Raw genomic sequence first — 15982 nt, 5'->3', positions numbered from 1 at the left:
TTGCTAAGGTATAAAGTATATTGTTATGTACCCACATGGCAGCTATTACCTCCCATTGCCGTCACTTATGTGGCACCCAATACCCTCCGTAGTCTGCACCCCCCCCCCAAGCTTGCACCCACATACCCAGCACCCATATGGCATCCAGTAACTCCCATAGACCGCATACCCAGAGCCCACATGGCACCAGTAATTCCTGTAGCTGGCACCAACATATCCAGCACATATAGGTCATACAGTACCCCCCAGTAGCCCACACCCACATACCCTGCACCCACGTGGTACCCAGTATCCCCTGTAGCCTGCACCCACGCAGTTCCTACTAACTTCCATGGGCTGTAGCCACATGGCACCCAGTAACCCCCGTAGTTCACATACCCAGCACCCACATGGCACCCTCTGCTCCATAGCCTGCACCCACATGGTACCCAGAATCCACAAGGCATGACACTCAGTACCCACATAACCTGGTCCCAGCACCCACATGGCACCCTCTACCCCATAGCCTGCACCTACATGGCACCCAGAATCCACAAAGCATGACACCCAGTACCCACATAACCTGGTCCCAGCACCCACATGGCACCCTCTACCCCATAGCCTGCACCTACATGGCACCCAGAATCCACAAAGCATGACACCCAGTACCCACATAACCTGGTCCCAGAACCTACATGGCACCCTCTACCCCATAGCCTGCACCTACATGGCACCCGGAATCCACAAGGCATGACACACAGTACCCACATAACCTGGTCCCAGCACCCACATGAAAACCCAGTACCTCCTATAGCTTACATCCAACACCCACATGGCACCCAGTACCCACATAATCTGTTCCCAGCAGCCACATGGCACACAGCACCCACATTGCCTCCAACCAACAGTTTATGGCATCCAGTAGTGTTTAGCAATGCTTGCAGATTGACAGCCAATTCTCCTTAGCACCCACTGCAACATGGCACTCAATACTGCTTAGCATCCACTACAACTTGGCACCCAGTAATGCTCAGCACTCACTGCAGCTTGAGACGCACTGCTACTCTGGATACCTTACAGGGGGCACTCTGGTTATGTTATGAGGGGCATTCTGGCTTCCCTATGGGGGGGTGGCACTCTGGCTACCTTACAGGGGGCACTCTGGCTACCTTACAGGGGGCACTCTGGCTACGTCACGGGGCACTCTGGCTACCTTACAGTGGGGAAACTCTTGCTACCATAAAGGGGGCACGCTGGCTACCTTACAGTGGGGAAAATCTGACTACCTTACGGAGGACACACTGGCTTCATAATGGGGGGCACGCCGGCTTCCATACAGGGGCACTCTAGCTACCTTACAGGGGTTAAAGAGACTCTGAAGTCTCAAAAAAATCTTTTTATTTAACAAATATGTTTAATATGAGTGTCCTAACTAAACCACCGCATTCCCGCCGCTGTAATCTATCTAAATCCCTCCACACTCCCTGGGGGGCAATCCGGGCAGCGCTTCCGTGAGAGGCAGAGCTATGAGCCGCAGCTCTGCCTCTCAGTGTGTCTGTCAGCCCGGATCGCTGACCTCTCCCCCGCCCCTCTCAGTCTTCCTTCACTGAGAGGGGCGGAGAAGAGAGGCGGATATACGCTTGGCAGACACGTATAGAGGCAGAGCTGCAGCTCATAGCTCTGCCTCACATGGAAGCGCACAGGGCAGCAAAATCCATGACCAAGAAAGTTGTGGATTTTGCAGGGGAGAGGGAGGGCGAGTTAGGGGGGATTTCGATAGATTACAGCGGCGGGAATGCGGCGGTTTAGTTAGGGCAAACATATTAAAGAGGAGCTGTTAGGTATAGGGTCTCAGAGAAAAAAACCCACATATATCAGTAGCTAAATAGTAGCTCTACGTACATTACATATGCATTTCACTGTCCACTTTTGGATTTCACAGAATTTTTATATAGTATTTGCAGAGAATGATGCTCCTGACAGCTCATGGCAGGTTCCATGTTTGTCTGTCTCCTATGAAGCCAATTGTGATGTCATATCCTCCCTCCTTCCTGATAATTCGACTCACAAAAAAGATCCTAATGGTTCATGATCTGGACAACACTACTGTGCAGTGAATATTAATTAAAGGAATACTGTAGGGGGGTCAGGAGAAAATGAGTTGAACTTACCCGGGGCTTCTAATGGTCCCCCGCAGACATCCTGTGCCCGCGCAGCCACTCACCGATCCTCCGCCTCCAATTCACTTCTGGAATTTTAGATTTTAAAGTCTGAAAACCACTTCGCCTGCGTTGCCGTGTCCTTGCACCCACTGACGTCACCAGGAATGTATAGCACAACCCCAGTATGGTCTGTGCCTGCGCAGTACCCTCCTGGTGACATCATCGGGAGCGAGGACACGGCAACGCCGGCGCAGTGGTTTTCAGACTTTAAAGTCTGAAATTCCAGAAGTGAACCGGAGGTGGGGCCGGAGCATCGGTGAGCGGCTGCGCGGGCACAGGATGTCTCTGGGGGACCATTAGAAGTCCCGGGTAAGTTCAACTCATTTTCTCCTGACCCCCCTACAGTATTCCTTTAATTAATATTCACTGCACAGTAGTGTTGTCCAGATCATGAACCATTAGGATCTTTGTTGTGAGTCGAATTATCAGGAAGCAGGGAGGATATGACATCACAATTGGCTTCAACAGTAGTCCCCCTACAGTATTCCTTTAAACGGAGAATGTGCCCTGTGATTTCTCAGTGCTGTGAGTTTAGTCTGCTGTTACAAGCTGCTGTAACATGAGCCTGTAACTTCCCACTGTGAAAGCAGCCTTAGGGGGTGATAGGGAAATGAAGGGGAGGACCCAAGTTAGTGCAGTGGGGAGAAGAAGCAGCCCCAGAATGCTTTGCAGTATCTGTTATGCATCCTGCCGGCCTCCTTAGGAGCTTGGGAATAACAGCCTTGCTGTTCAGCACACATCAAAGTAAGAGAGATTTTTAACTTCAGTATTGCCTTTTTTGGCTTCCTTCTAAACTATTTAACACAGGATAATAGAGGTTTAAATTAGCTTTTGCAGCCTGTTACTCTTTAAGCACTTTTGTTAAATTAAAAGATCTTTTTTTGAGACTTCAGTGTCTCTTTAACGCTGGCTACCGCATCGCAATAGTATGCATGCACCGGGGGGGGGGGGGGGGGGGGTGTTTCAATTAATACACCTTCGCCCTGTGAGCGCTATAGCCTAGAAACTGCCCTGGATAACACTATTTTTCTGGAAGCTGCTGTGCACATACTATGGTTTTTTCCCAACAATTCAGTTGCCTAATCCCTAGAGAGTCTGCTTACAACTTACAAACATTTTTTGACAAGTATAACAGTTGCTGCTGCTATATGTTCAGTTCAGTGACACATCACAGATTTTCTCTTTCGCTACTGTTTTGCTTGAGACTGCAGTGTAACCATACCTCCCAACTTTTTGAGATGAGAAAGAGGGACACTTAAGCCACGCCCCTGTCACACCCCGCCACACTGGTCCTTTCTATCCTGGTTCATTTTCCTTCATAGTAACATTTTAAAATTAGTAATATATCAATTTAAAGGATGGGAATACAGTTTAGAGTCAATCAAACACATTTTTTAGTAGAGAAATATATATATTTACATGGAAAGAGAGACAAAGTCCTGAAAGAGGGACAAATGAAGAGGACAGAGGGACAGGGCTCCCAAAGAGGGATTGTCCCTGCAAAAGAGGGACAGTTGGGATCTCTGGTGTAACCTATCTTGTTGTATAGTCAGGGAATGATTACAACTAAAGGAATTTATCACATGCACTTCCTGGAAATTTACGTGAAAAGGTGTTGTTTTTGTCATATGAAAATCCCCCAGCGCAAAGTACAACTGGTAATTCCTGTTCAGACTTGGAGAGTCTAGCACAAAGCAAGGGATAACTGCTAGTTAAAATACAAACATTTTTTTGAGAATAACACTGGATGGGTGTCTGAATAGATAGTATTTTATCAAAAGTTTACTCTTAATTATCCTGATTCAAAACTTTCAGTGTTAGAATTCAGTTCAGTGTCTTGGTGCTGTATTTGTAGGTAAGGATAAGCCAGTAAGCTAGAGCATCTGATATAGGGGACTGAGTTATTATTATTATTGATTTAACCAGTTAAGGATGACGCTAGTTGAAATCTACACCCTGTTCTGATGCTGTTGTGGTTGCCAGGGCGTAGATTTCAGCTCGCCGCCGTGCATTCTCATTGCTCCTGCCGATTGCGTTGCACTCTGCCTGCCATAGCACACTCGCCCTGCTGTCTCTATGACAGCAGAGCCCTGTGAGCAGGTCAGGAACTGATTTCATTGGCTCCTCTATCAATTCCCATTGGCTTAAAGAGACTCTGAAGCGAGAATAAATCTCGCTTCAGAGCTCATAGTTAGCAGGGGCACGTGTGCCCCTGCTAACACGTGCATACGCGCCGCATACGCGCCGCTAAACGGGGGTCCCTTCACCCCCAAACCCCCCACTGCGACACTTGGTCGCAGGCTTGGTCGCTTCTGGAGGCAGGGCTAACGGCTGCAGCCCTGCCTCCATTCGCGTCTATCAGCCGCGCATCGCCGCCTCTCGCCCGCCCCTCTCAGTGAAGGAAGACTGAGAGGGGCGGGGGAGAGGCGGAGATACGCGCTGACAGACGCGCGTGGGGCAGGGCTGCGGCGGTTAGCCCTGCCCCAACCAGGAAGCGCTCCCCCGCTGCACGGAGGGGATTTGGGGGTCAAGGGACCCCCGTTAAGCCGCGGGATAGCGGCGGTTTAGCAGGGGCACACGTGCCCCTGCTATATATGAGGTCTGAAGCGAGATTTATTCTCGCTTCAGACTCTCTTTAAAAATTGATCACACGGTCAGAAGCCAATGAAAGCGGCTCCTGACTGTCTCTCAGAGTTCTGCCGTCATAAGAGATGGCAGAGTGGGTGGCCTGAGGATCGTGGATGGCGGTTGCGGCAGGTATGTGCGGTGATTTGTCGGTATTCCGCCGTTTATGGTACCAGTGGTCTCTGGTCCTTTAGGGGGCATAGACCACTGGCACTTAAGTGGTTAAAGGGATCCTGAACAGAAGAAACAGAGGGAATCTGGACTTACCTGGGGCTTCTTTCAGTTACTTGTAGCATCCTCTGGGTCCCCTCCGTGGTCCTGCTGGCAGTTCCGTTAAACCGGCAACTTCGGCTGAAGTTACGCATGCGTGGTTCTGTAATATTATTAATACAATATTATTGTGGCTCTATAATAGTAACAAGCTGACACATCATTGCATTCCAGCGGATCTGGAGGTGTGTTTAGCTGACAGGGACAACAATGGATAATTTGCATATATTCAGCAGTGATGCACTGGGAGACCTCTTAGAGCTCACTCCAACCTGAATTATCCCAAATACGTTCTGTTTTAAGAAAGCATACTTTTGTTTTCCATAGCATTTAAGTAACAGGGTTTTTTTTGGTCCATTGTAGCCCCTTACACACTCCTAGGAGTTATGGATCACCATGAGCCTGCAGGGTACTCTGTAATCTTTGGATCAAGCAAAACTGGCCTTGTTTTTTTTCTTTTTGTTTTTTGTTTAATTGTCTGCTGTTATTAACCACTTCACCTCCAAGGCTTTTTCCCCTTAAAAAACCAGACCAATTTTCACCTGTCAGTGCTCCTTCCATTCATTCGCCTATAACTTTATTACTACTTATCACAACACAACAATCTATATCTTGGTTTTTTTTCCGTTACCAATTAGGCTTTCTTTGGGGCGTACTTTTTGCTAAGAACAATTATTCTGACTGTGTTCTAACAGGAAAAAAAATAAAAAAAATAAAACATGCATTATTTCTCAGTTTTCAGCCATTATAGTTTTAAAATAATACATGCTACCATAATTAAAACCCACACATCTTATTTGCCCATTTGTCCAGTTATTGCAACACTTAAAATATTTCCCTAGTACAGTGTATGTCGCCAATATTTTATTTAAGAAATAAAGGTGCTTTTTTTCAGTTTTGCGTCCGTCACTATTTAAAAGCCCATAGTTTCAAAATTAACAGTAATATACCCTCTTGGCATACATATTAAAAATGTTCAGTCTCCAAGGTAAATATTTATGTATTTTTTTTATGCAAAAAAAACCCCCAATAATAATAATAAATTGGGTAGTTATGGGATAGTGTTGGAGATAATGTGTTAATTTAAAATGTATTCATGGGTCTTTTTTTAAATGAAATATGTGTAGGTGTAATTTTACTATTTCGCCACAAGATGTCTTCACACATTACTTCCTATTGCGTCTCCATAGTAAGCTAAATAGGAAGTAATGCATGCATAGGTTCCGTTGGAAGTAATCAAATGATTGCGGCATCTATTTAATGCCTGAGACCATTCGTACGGAGACAGAGATTAATGAATGCAATTAATTTACCTCCGGCTAACGATCGGCGGCGATAACGAGTGTGGGAGCGCGCGTGTGTGTATGGGGGGAGAAGGCGAGCGGGAGTGCGCGATGGGAAGGGACTACGTCCCTGCAAGAGGAAGAGGGAATTTGCAGGGACATAGTTACTCGTCCCGGGGGAGGGGAAGTGGTTAAACGACCAAAGGCTGTAAAAATAACATAGGTAATATCAAATAGTAGTGATGGTTCATGAGCATTAGCAAATTTGCAGCTGTGTGCCTTCAGTCATGTGCAGCACTCGCATCAATAACTATCTTTAATAAATTTGACGCATTTTGTGGATTCACCTGCTTTTTCATGTCACTGGTGTCCCCTGGTAAAAGTAGCCAAGCAAAGTGCCTTGATCGTCAAAAACGGTAAAAAAAAGAATTGTGCCATCCTTCTTATCTGGCACCCAATGCACAAACCCTCAAGTCCCTCAAGTTCTTTCTGTGTGCTATAAGGTGCAGATCAGGTCATCCACTACAAAGGTTGTGACTACTACTACTCTGCGAGACAGGTTGCCTCAGTGTGTGCTCACAGCCATGTAGCATCTGACTTGGGTGCCACCATAGGCATAATGTTATGGTGGCACCCATAACAGATGCTCACAGCCATGTAGCATCTGACTTGGGTGCCACCATAGGCATAATGTTATGGTGGCACCCATAACAGGTGCTCACAGTCATGTAACATCTGACTTGGGTGCCACCATAGACATAATGTTATGGTGGCACCCATAACAGGTGCTCACAGCCATGTAGCATCTGACTTGGGTGCCACCATAGACATAATGTTATGGTGGCACCCATAACAGATGCTCACAGCCATGTAGCATCTGACTTGGGTGCCACCATAGGCATAATGTTATGGTGGCACCCATAACAGGTGCTCACAGTCATGTAACATCTGACTTGGGTGCCACCATAGACATAATGTTATGGTGGCACCCATAACAAATGCTCACAGCCATGTAGCATCTGACTTGGGTGCCACCATAGACATAATGGTATGGTGGCACCCATAACACGTGCTCACAGTCATGTAACATCTGACTTGGGTGCCACCATAGACATAATGTTATGGTGGCACCCATAACACGTGCTCACAGTCATGTAGCATCTGACTTGGGTGCCACCATAGACATAATGTTATGGTGGCACCCATAACACGTGCTCACAGTCATGTAGCATCTTACTTGGGTGCCACCATAGACATAATGTTATGGTGGCACCCATAACAGATGCTCACAGCCATGTAGCATCTGACTTGGGTGCCACCATAGACATAATGTTATGGTGGCACCCATAACACATGCTCACAGCCATGTAGCATCTGACTTGGGTGCCACCATAGGCATAATGTTATGGCTATAGCGGCGCAGTGGGATTCCTAGTGGGGGGTGTTGGCAATAGCCAGACCCCAAATTACGTGTCACTTTGAGTTGCTACGACAAAGGGAATAGTATTTAACGCTGCCCGGAATTCCAGAGGCAGCAGGGTGAGCCATCACCTGGTTCACCATGTACCCAACTGACCAGGCGATGTAATAATATTCAACAGCAGGAGCCTACTCTGCACTTTTTCTTTGGCATTACAGTAATAATGCTTTTCAATATGTGTACTTTGCATGGTCAGAATCAGTAATAAATTGTACCCAACTATTTGCTCAGACAGCTCTCAATCCTGATGACATAAGGAGGCAGGATTTGGGAGAAATGGGAGGAAATTCAATTCAGCTCTTGGCCCCTGGATAAAATTTGCCATGGGTTAATATAGCAATGCCAGTGGCAAAGGAGTTGTCTGTGCAGCTATGAAGTTATTGTAATACTTTAGTATTATATAACGGGTACGGTTGTGGTCAGCATCAACATAGTCAATATAAAAAGAGAGAACACTAAGAGCCCAATATCTACACTATATTGGGCTCCTGTCTTGCCTCTATAAAAAAAATACCAACAGCATCTGCTGTTTACTCCTGTTTGTTATTGCCTGATGAAGCGGGTTTGTGTCCCACGAAACACGTTGCACTTTATTTGGAGTATCCAATAAAATTGTTTTGACTGAAAATCTACAGTCGTATGTTCTGCTTGGAGGAGGTAAGTCCACCACTGCCTCCTCTATTACCAAGATGGGTTTTTAAGTTCTTTTAGTGGTTTTTATCCTTTTGGCGCCTCTGTTATCCTATAGTCAATAAAAAGTGTGAGCAAAAAACACCCCAAGAAAAAAAAAACCACAAAAACACACAGAAATTTGGTTCCAGAAACATATTTAGTAGAGGATGAACTGGAACATTGCATGAGAGTAACTAGATTCAGGAGATGCTAAGTTAAAATGGAAGCCTGAATAATTAATAAAGCTGCCAGTTAATTAATCGGCAGCTGGAGAACCCTCTTGAAAGTTATGTTGTGGCTTTTGCTTATTTTTGTTCCAGTAGAAGTAGAACTTAGCATGTTTAGGCTCATCACCATAAGGCCTGCTGGACTCTCTGCCTTTGTACCAGCCCCTATGCCCCAACCTACCACCGCAATCTTCACCTTGTGTGGCGCGGCCCTACTCAAACAGGAGACTGAGCAACACCTACCTGACTTCAGTTACACCCAGGCCTTAATGTGCAAGGTATAAAGGGAAGACAGGACAAGGCAGGGATCATACACAGGAAACCATACATGGAATAGGGCAATTCAGTATCATAGTCTAGTCCAGGCAAGTGATCAATCCATGCGGCAAACAAGATTTGGTCAGGAACAGGCTAGATCAAAATCGATCAATGACAGAACTAGATCATTTATCAAACAAGGGGCACCAAGCAATTAGCCAAGCTAACACTATCATAGGCAAGTGGGAAGTGTCACAGGAAGGCTTTAATACTTGCTAACCAACGAGGGCAGGCATTAAACTTCCAACACAGGTGAGTGGTAATTAATCACTCCTGTGCTGATCTGAACTGCAGGGTAATTGCAGATGGCAATGAAATGCATTACAAGTGCTAGCAAACGTATGCAGCTGTATGTTTGCAGAGAAATCCGAGCTGCCAGACTATATTGCTCAGCTGCATCAAACCACAGGTTTACAACAGTATCCTGTGCTGCTCAGAACTGCAGCGCAATTGCAGATAGCATTGCGAATGTTAGCAAACTTATGTTACCAAATACGTGCAGAGATATCAGAAATCCCAGGCTGCAGCTCATCTGCAACAAACAGGACACACTAGAGGGGAGATCATGACAATCATTATCACAGGCTCAATGCCCCCTCATCCAGATGCCTTCACCCCTCCACTCTGGTGTGGAAATTCCAAATTTTCCTGGCTGATGTTAGCTGTTGGTCAGCATAAATAATTAAGGGTATTTCCAAGCCTCTTGTAAGCACTGTTTGTGCATGTATGACTTGCAGATCTCGTCATTGGAGCCCTGGAGATAAAAGCAGACATTGGCCTTGAAGCAAAGAGAAACATTTTCATTTGATTTACTTTCACTTCAAACAGCCTATCAGATTCTAGAGAAATAAATGTTTTTAATTTGGTATTTTTAAACAAAGAAGATTAAAGCAAACCCAAAGTGAAAATAAACGTATGGCATAATGAATTGTATGTGTAGTACTAATGACAAAGAATAACAGAAGTAACATAAATGAGTCTCATATGTTTACTTTCAGTTTAACGCCATCATTTTTAAGATTGCATTAGATGGCCAAAGCTGCATTTTAGAATCCACACTCTACCTTGTGTAACTGAAAAGGAAACAGAAGTAATAACCCTTTGAACCTTCTTGTACTAAAACCTTAGGGCTAGTTCACACTCGGCGCTTGTCAAGTTCGGCTTCGCAAGCGCAATTTGCGTGCAAAATCTCTTGATTCAGTGTGATTTGCGCTTGTGCTTCCCGTTCAATAGAACGAGAATCACAGCGCAATCACCCCTGAAATGCTGTATGCAGCACGTTTGCGATTGATTGAAAACGCAAACGCTGCAGGGTGGATGTATCTATAGGGATACATTAGTAGCAGCTCTTTGCTGATCGCCGGTGAAAAATCGCCAAGTGTGAACCAGCCCTTACTATCTGCCTTCTGCCTGCCAGATAATGGCCTTTGGGCTTCTATTTACTTTTTAGCAAACCGGGTTATATTCCCAAGATGTTCAACAACCTCATTTGCATAGATAAGAACTCACTTTTTTTAACACTTGCTGTACTGGAAAACAGAAAGGGACGTCAGACAATTTCTTAGTAGGGCTATTACTACATTTCATCATGTCACATGTCATTTTAGGTGTGCTTAAAGTGAACATTTTTCCTGTTACATTTCCAGTTACACAAACAGTTTCTCGTTTCTCTAGACTGAGCAGTGATGCCTAACCTTGGCACTCCAGCTGTGGTGGAACTACAAATACCATGAGGCATTGCAATACTCTGACAGCTCTAAGCATAACTCGGGGAAGGCAGAAGCATGATGGGATTTGTAGTTTTGTCACAGCTGGAGTGCCATGGTTAGCCATCACTGCTGTAGAGTCCCTGGGGTCAGTTGAAGCTGGGCAACTATTCTTACTAAAATGTAGTGTACAGCTATAAAAGCTATTTTTAAAACCTGACAGAGATAAAAAGTTTGGTAGGTCATTCTTATTCTGTATAGAAACCAAATTAACATTTTAAAGAGAATCTGTATTCACAAAATGAAGTATAAACAAACATCCCTGCCTGTTTGGGGTCATCTCCTAGCCCCCTCTGTAATATTTTCGCTGCTCTCAGCTTAATAAAGAGGGTAAAAAAAACAGTTTTATAAACTGTTTTGTAAACAGAAAAGATGGCCACCAAAACAGGAAGTACATCAGCAGAGCAGTGAATTCAGTTAATACACAGTGAGTACACAGAGAATTCAGTGAGCTACACATTGAATTCAGTCTCCAGAGGTTATGTGCAAGTTTTGAAAGAGCTGTGTGTCAATGAAGCATGACAAGCTGTGTCTGCTCTGCACTTGTGTCAGCCTGACAGGCAGCTTCCTCCTCAGCTAGCTATTCTTTGTTCAGTTTATCAGTCTGTGTTTATCAGCCTCACAGATAGCAGACAAGCTGACAGTGAGAGCAGGGACCTTGTCTGTGAGGATTAAAACATCACAGGAGCACCATCCTCCTCAGCAGAGGGAATCCAGGGCTGGCTCCCCCGAACCTCTACTTGTTGCCGCATGTTGGGAGCTTCGCACAGTATTAGCTTCCAATCAGGCTCCTGCAGAAATAGCCAAGCAGAGGTATAGCTAGGGTTATCAGTGCCCAGTTTTTTGTGCACGCCTCTGGATAGTCCTGCGGCATGTGGCCATGCAACGTGAATGTGGATGTGGTCATGGGTGGAGCTAAATGTACAAATGCTGTTTACATAGCCAAATATGCCCCCTTCCCCCATTCAGATAGCCAGTGTGCCCCACTATCATTCATCGCTCGCCCCGATATTGCACGCCGTTACTGATGCACAACTGATCAGGCATGACAGCCCAACATCTTGCAGCATGTCCAAGTGATACATGCGACCAGTTTTGACCAGAAATTGGTTGCATCGTTGATCAGGCATGCACTTTCGCTGCACCGATTTTCATTCAACTCGATTATAATAATCGAATCGCATTGTCATGATGTATGGCCATCTTTAGAGACAGAGCACAGAAGTCAGGTAACTGGCATTGCCTATTAGAGGATGAAGATGGCAGGATCCATATTTGTCTGTCTCACTTCAGGTTTCCTTTAAGGGTGATGTGACCTGGAACAGTTTGAGCACCAGCCTTTCCCTCCCTGTTATAAGGAACAGGTCACCCTTGTCAATAGTCATGCAGTTTTGCAGCAGGGATGCCTCATTTGACTCAATGAAGGGATATTGGGGGGGGGGGGGGGGGGCGCATCTGCTACATAATAAATAGACATACGACTATGGTAGGGTTTAGATTGTGAGTTTCTCTGAGGGACAGTAAGTGGCAAGACTATATTCTCTGTACAGCGCTGCATAAGATGTTGGCGCTATATAAATACTAAATAATAATTAATAATAAGGCGCCTGTAGGCACGAGCCTACAGTGCCTTATGGAAGTTCTGGTACTAGGGATGGGAATAGTACCACTATAGCAACTCATTGTATTTAGGAAACTAAATAAATAAGAATGGTGGTAATTCATGGTTTTATATCACTCTCTCTTATACCTAATATTCAGAAATATTCATCCATTGTTTCTGTTGGCTGTTTTGATCTATATATGTCAATTTGAATTACAGATATTTCCAGGAACTTCTATGGACAACTGGGGAAGGCCAGATGGAGATCCTCAAGCTCATCATCACTGGCCTAATGAAAGAAGTAAGACGAGACTGTTCCTTAGCTCAGTGATCTATCCAATTACAAACTACTGTAGATCAGATTACATGTTTGGTACATAGCAAAAGATATGAAAGTAAAGTTTCACTTTTATTGAGAAATAAGCTATACCCTCAGCTAAGCTCTACACATTCCTCAAAGCAATCCTGTAGTATAATGCAGCATAATAAACTGGTGGGTGGATTGCATATTGTGCAGCCTTACTGACATACCTTTCAGCCTCAGCAATGTTAAAGAGAATCTGTACTCTAAAATTCTTACAATAAAAAGCATTCCATTCTACTCCTTATGTTCTCCTGGGCCCCTCTGTGCTGTTTCTGCCACTCCCTGCTGCAATCCTGGCTTGTAATTGAGAGTTTTAGGCAGTGTTTACAAACAAACTAACCAGCTTGTGATAGGCTCAGACTGTGACTCACACAGAGCGTGGAGGGGGTGTGTATAGCTTCTGCCAATGACAAGCAGTGCAGCACATTCCACACATTCCAGCCTCAGCCGACAGACCCGACAGAAGAGAGAAGATTAGATCATGTAACATCGATAACACAGCCACTGTGCAATTAGGAAAGGCTGCAGTTAGACAGAGCACATTAGAACATGTATAGGAACTTATAGAATAGAAGAAATAAGGCTGAAAAATTTGGTAGAGTCTCTTTTTTGATTTTTTTCATATTTTTTTCAATAAAAAGTATCGTTTAGTTGGAAAAATTGAGTGTTTTATTTATTTTTTGATTGAGAAGTATAATTGAATTTCTCATTTTTTTTTTTTGTGTGCATAATTTAACTTTATCGGTTAGCCATTAAAATGTATTACTTTTGCAAGACTTTGTTTTTTTTCTACCTACATAATATATCAGGTTTTTTTTCTAGATTGTCCATACTGGAAAATTCTGATCCATTTATCAGAAAATTAAAATGTTGTTGGATAGACTATACATTGCTTGACCCACGCAGTTTTTTCAGGGGTTTGTATAGACCCTAGTGTTGTCCGGATCTTGAACGATTCGGATGTTTGATCCAAATCTCTTTTGTGAGTCGAATCATCCGAATCATCAAAATGAGTGATTCGGATGACAAAGGGGGCGGGGCCAGGAGCGGCACGCCCCCGCTCAGCGGGCAGGGGGGTCCTGGAAGCAGAGATGGATCGCTCAGTTGGAGGAGAGCCAGCCTTGCAGGGACAGGTAGATGAGAGAGGGGACATGGGTGCCACTGCCAGATATGTGTAGAGCACTCGTACTGGCTGCAATGTGCTGCTCATTTTAAGCTGTCTGTTCCGTAGTTGTGCACAGTGAACAAATGGGAAACTTTTGCCTCAGAAGCACAGCTCAGTAACTTTGTAGACAGTGTGTTGGGCTAGAAGGGCAGGCACTGTGATTGCTGAGCAATATGATCCTCCTGCACTCGCTCTAAACAACTGCACTTCACTTCTGGGAAAGCTTTAGGGAATGCTTTCTTTCACTGTGTGATGTTTGCATTCAAAGTATACAGATGAACATATAGGTGAAATATATGTAAAGCATATGATTGCAACATGTGGGTATTGTGTGCAAACAAACATTTCTGCTCTCTGCTCGTCCCTCCTCCCTTCTCTGTCCACTCCCTTCCCGTCTCTGTCCACCATCTCCCCGTCTCTGTGTGTCCACCCCCCCTCCCCTTCTCTGTCCACCACAGGGAAAGTCCTGTTCTGCTAGTCATTTCACCCCTGAATGCTTCCCTAGTAAAATGATCCGAGATTCGGAGTAAAGATCCGGATCTTTTAATGATTCGATTTGAATCATCTGATTCATTGAAAAGATCCGAACTTCCCATCTCTAATAGACCCAATAATTGTGACCAGGAGGAGGACTTAGCTACCTACCTAACCATCTAAACAGCTTTGTCTTTCAAGAGTCCTGCTAAAGTGCAGTGTGTCCTCAAAGTTGGAAGGAAATATTCATATACATCGTACTACACCTATAGCTTCACTCATTATGACTGAGGCATGACCTTTGGAATGGGAGCTACTAGTCATTCTGGAGATGAGGTTTACTGTTGCAATGGTTTAGAGAAAAAAAATACTAACTAAATGTCATACCAGATATAGACAGTCATAAATGACTTCAAATTGAGACAGAGAGGTCATTTTAATAACTGTTATTTAAATGACAAGAAGATGTGTGCATTCAATCACATATGTTAGAGAAAAAGTGAAATTTCACTTAAATACCTAGATTTCAGCATGACATGACACCCACATCTGCAAAGCTAGAGCTTATTAAAACAAACAAACTGGTGCTCATTAAGCATAGCGCAGGCCAGGGAGCCCATTGCTATGCTGGTAAAGGAGGGGACAGCTACAAATTGGCTAACTGGACTGAGAATTCAGTAGAAATAAGATTTCTAAGTAAAGCATTTTAAAAATGTTTTATCCTTCGAATGTTATCAGCTGCAAAAGTTTTCAAAAATAAAGCAAAACCCGAGAGCCCCAATAGTGCAATATGTAAAGTCAAAAGGCTAAAATATATATAGCTGATACTCACACGTGTGGGTCACCAAAAAGAGACCACTGGATGTGCAGGTGTGTATCGCAATCCCTTCCCCACTCTGGCTAAAAGTCGGTCTCTGTAGTAGAGGGTTTGCGGAGATACACCCCTCCACAAAGGTTGGACGATAATAGATAATAAGATCGATGGTACAGAGGCGTCAACTAGAATAAAATATTTAAGATACGTTTAAAAATAGAGGTAGGGGTGGACTTACCTCCAGAAATTTGGACATAGACCATGTAAATTTAAAAACAGTGTCTCTTTATTAAAGAAAATACAGCAAACATCACTCCACATGCGACACGTTTCACGGGCATACCGACTTCCTGCAATAATGTGGAGCATAAAACAGTGCTCATGCTACATCTGATTTAGTATAAAACATATTTTTCTATATCATAGGCATATTAATTGTAACCAACATTAAGGAGAACACTTCTCAGAACTCTCGTAAACTATACCATGACCATATACATACATACATGACCATATACATCGCATACATAAACTACATAGGATCTAAATAAAATTCAGGAAGATATAAAGCCAATATCCCTACAAAGCTTAAATGTAAAATGGTCATGGTAACTCCATAGCTAACAATTTATACATCTATCAATGGTGCATATAAACATATATACCAATAAACATAAATAAAATAAACATAACTTTAGCGTCATCATTGTAGAAAATGCT

The 15982-nt window shown here is 44.0% G+C and overlaps 1 protein-coding gene across 2 annotated transcripts in view; it reads left to right on the top strand.

Moving 5' to 3' along the window:
• ZNFX1 (zinc finger NFX1-type containing 1) overlaps positions 1-15982 on the top strand; it is a 56770-nt gene that overhangs the window by 1936 nt on the left and 38852 nt on the right. The window contains exons 1-2 of one of the 2 annotated variants that reach the window (XM_068264329.1): positions 11223-11269; positions 12665-12746. In XM_068264329.1, the coding sequence (XP_068120430.1) occupies positions 12683-12746 (64 nt within the window). In that variant the 5' untranslated portion in view covers positions 11223-11269; positions 12665-12682. Of the gene's footprint in view, positions 1-11222; positions 11270-12664; positions 12747-15982 lie in introns of those variants that run through there. The other variant, XM_068264328.1, reaches the window with a different exon arrangement.

Source organism: Hyperolius riggenbachi, chromosome 12 (genome assembly GCF_040937935.1).
Source record: "Hyperolius riggenbachi isolate aHypRig1 chromosome 12, aHypRig1.pri, whole genome shotgun sequence".
In the NCBI taxonomy this organism is placed as follows: Eukaryota; Metazoa; Chordata; class Amphibia; order Anura; family Hyperoliidae; genus Hyperolius; species Hyperolius riggenbachi.
This window is presented reverse-complemented; position numbering and strand designations above follow the sequence as displayed.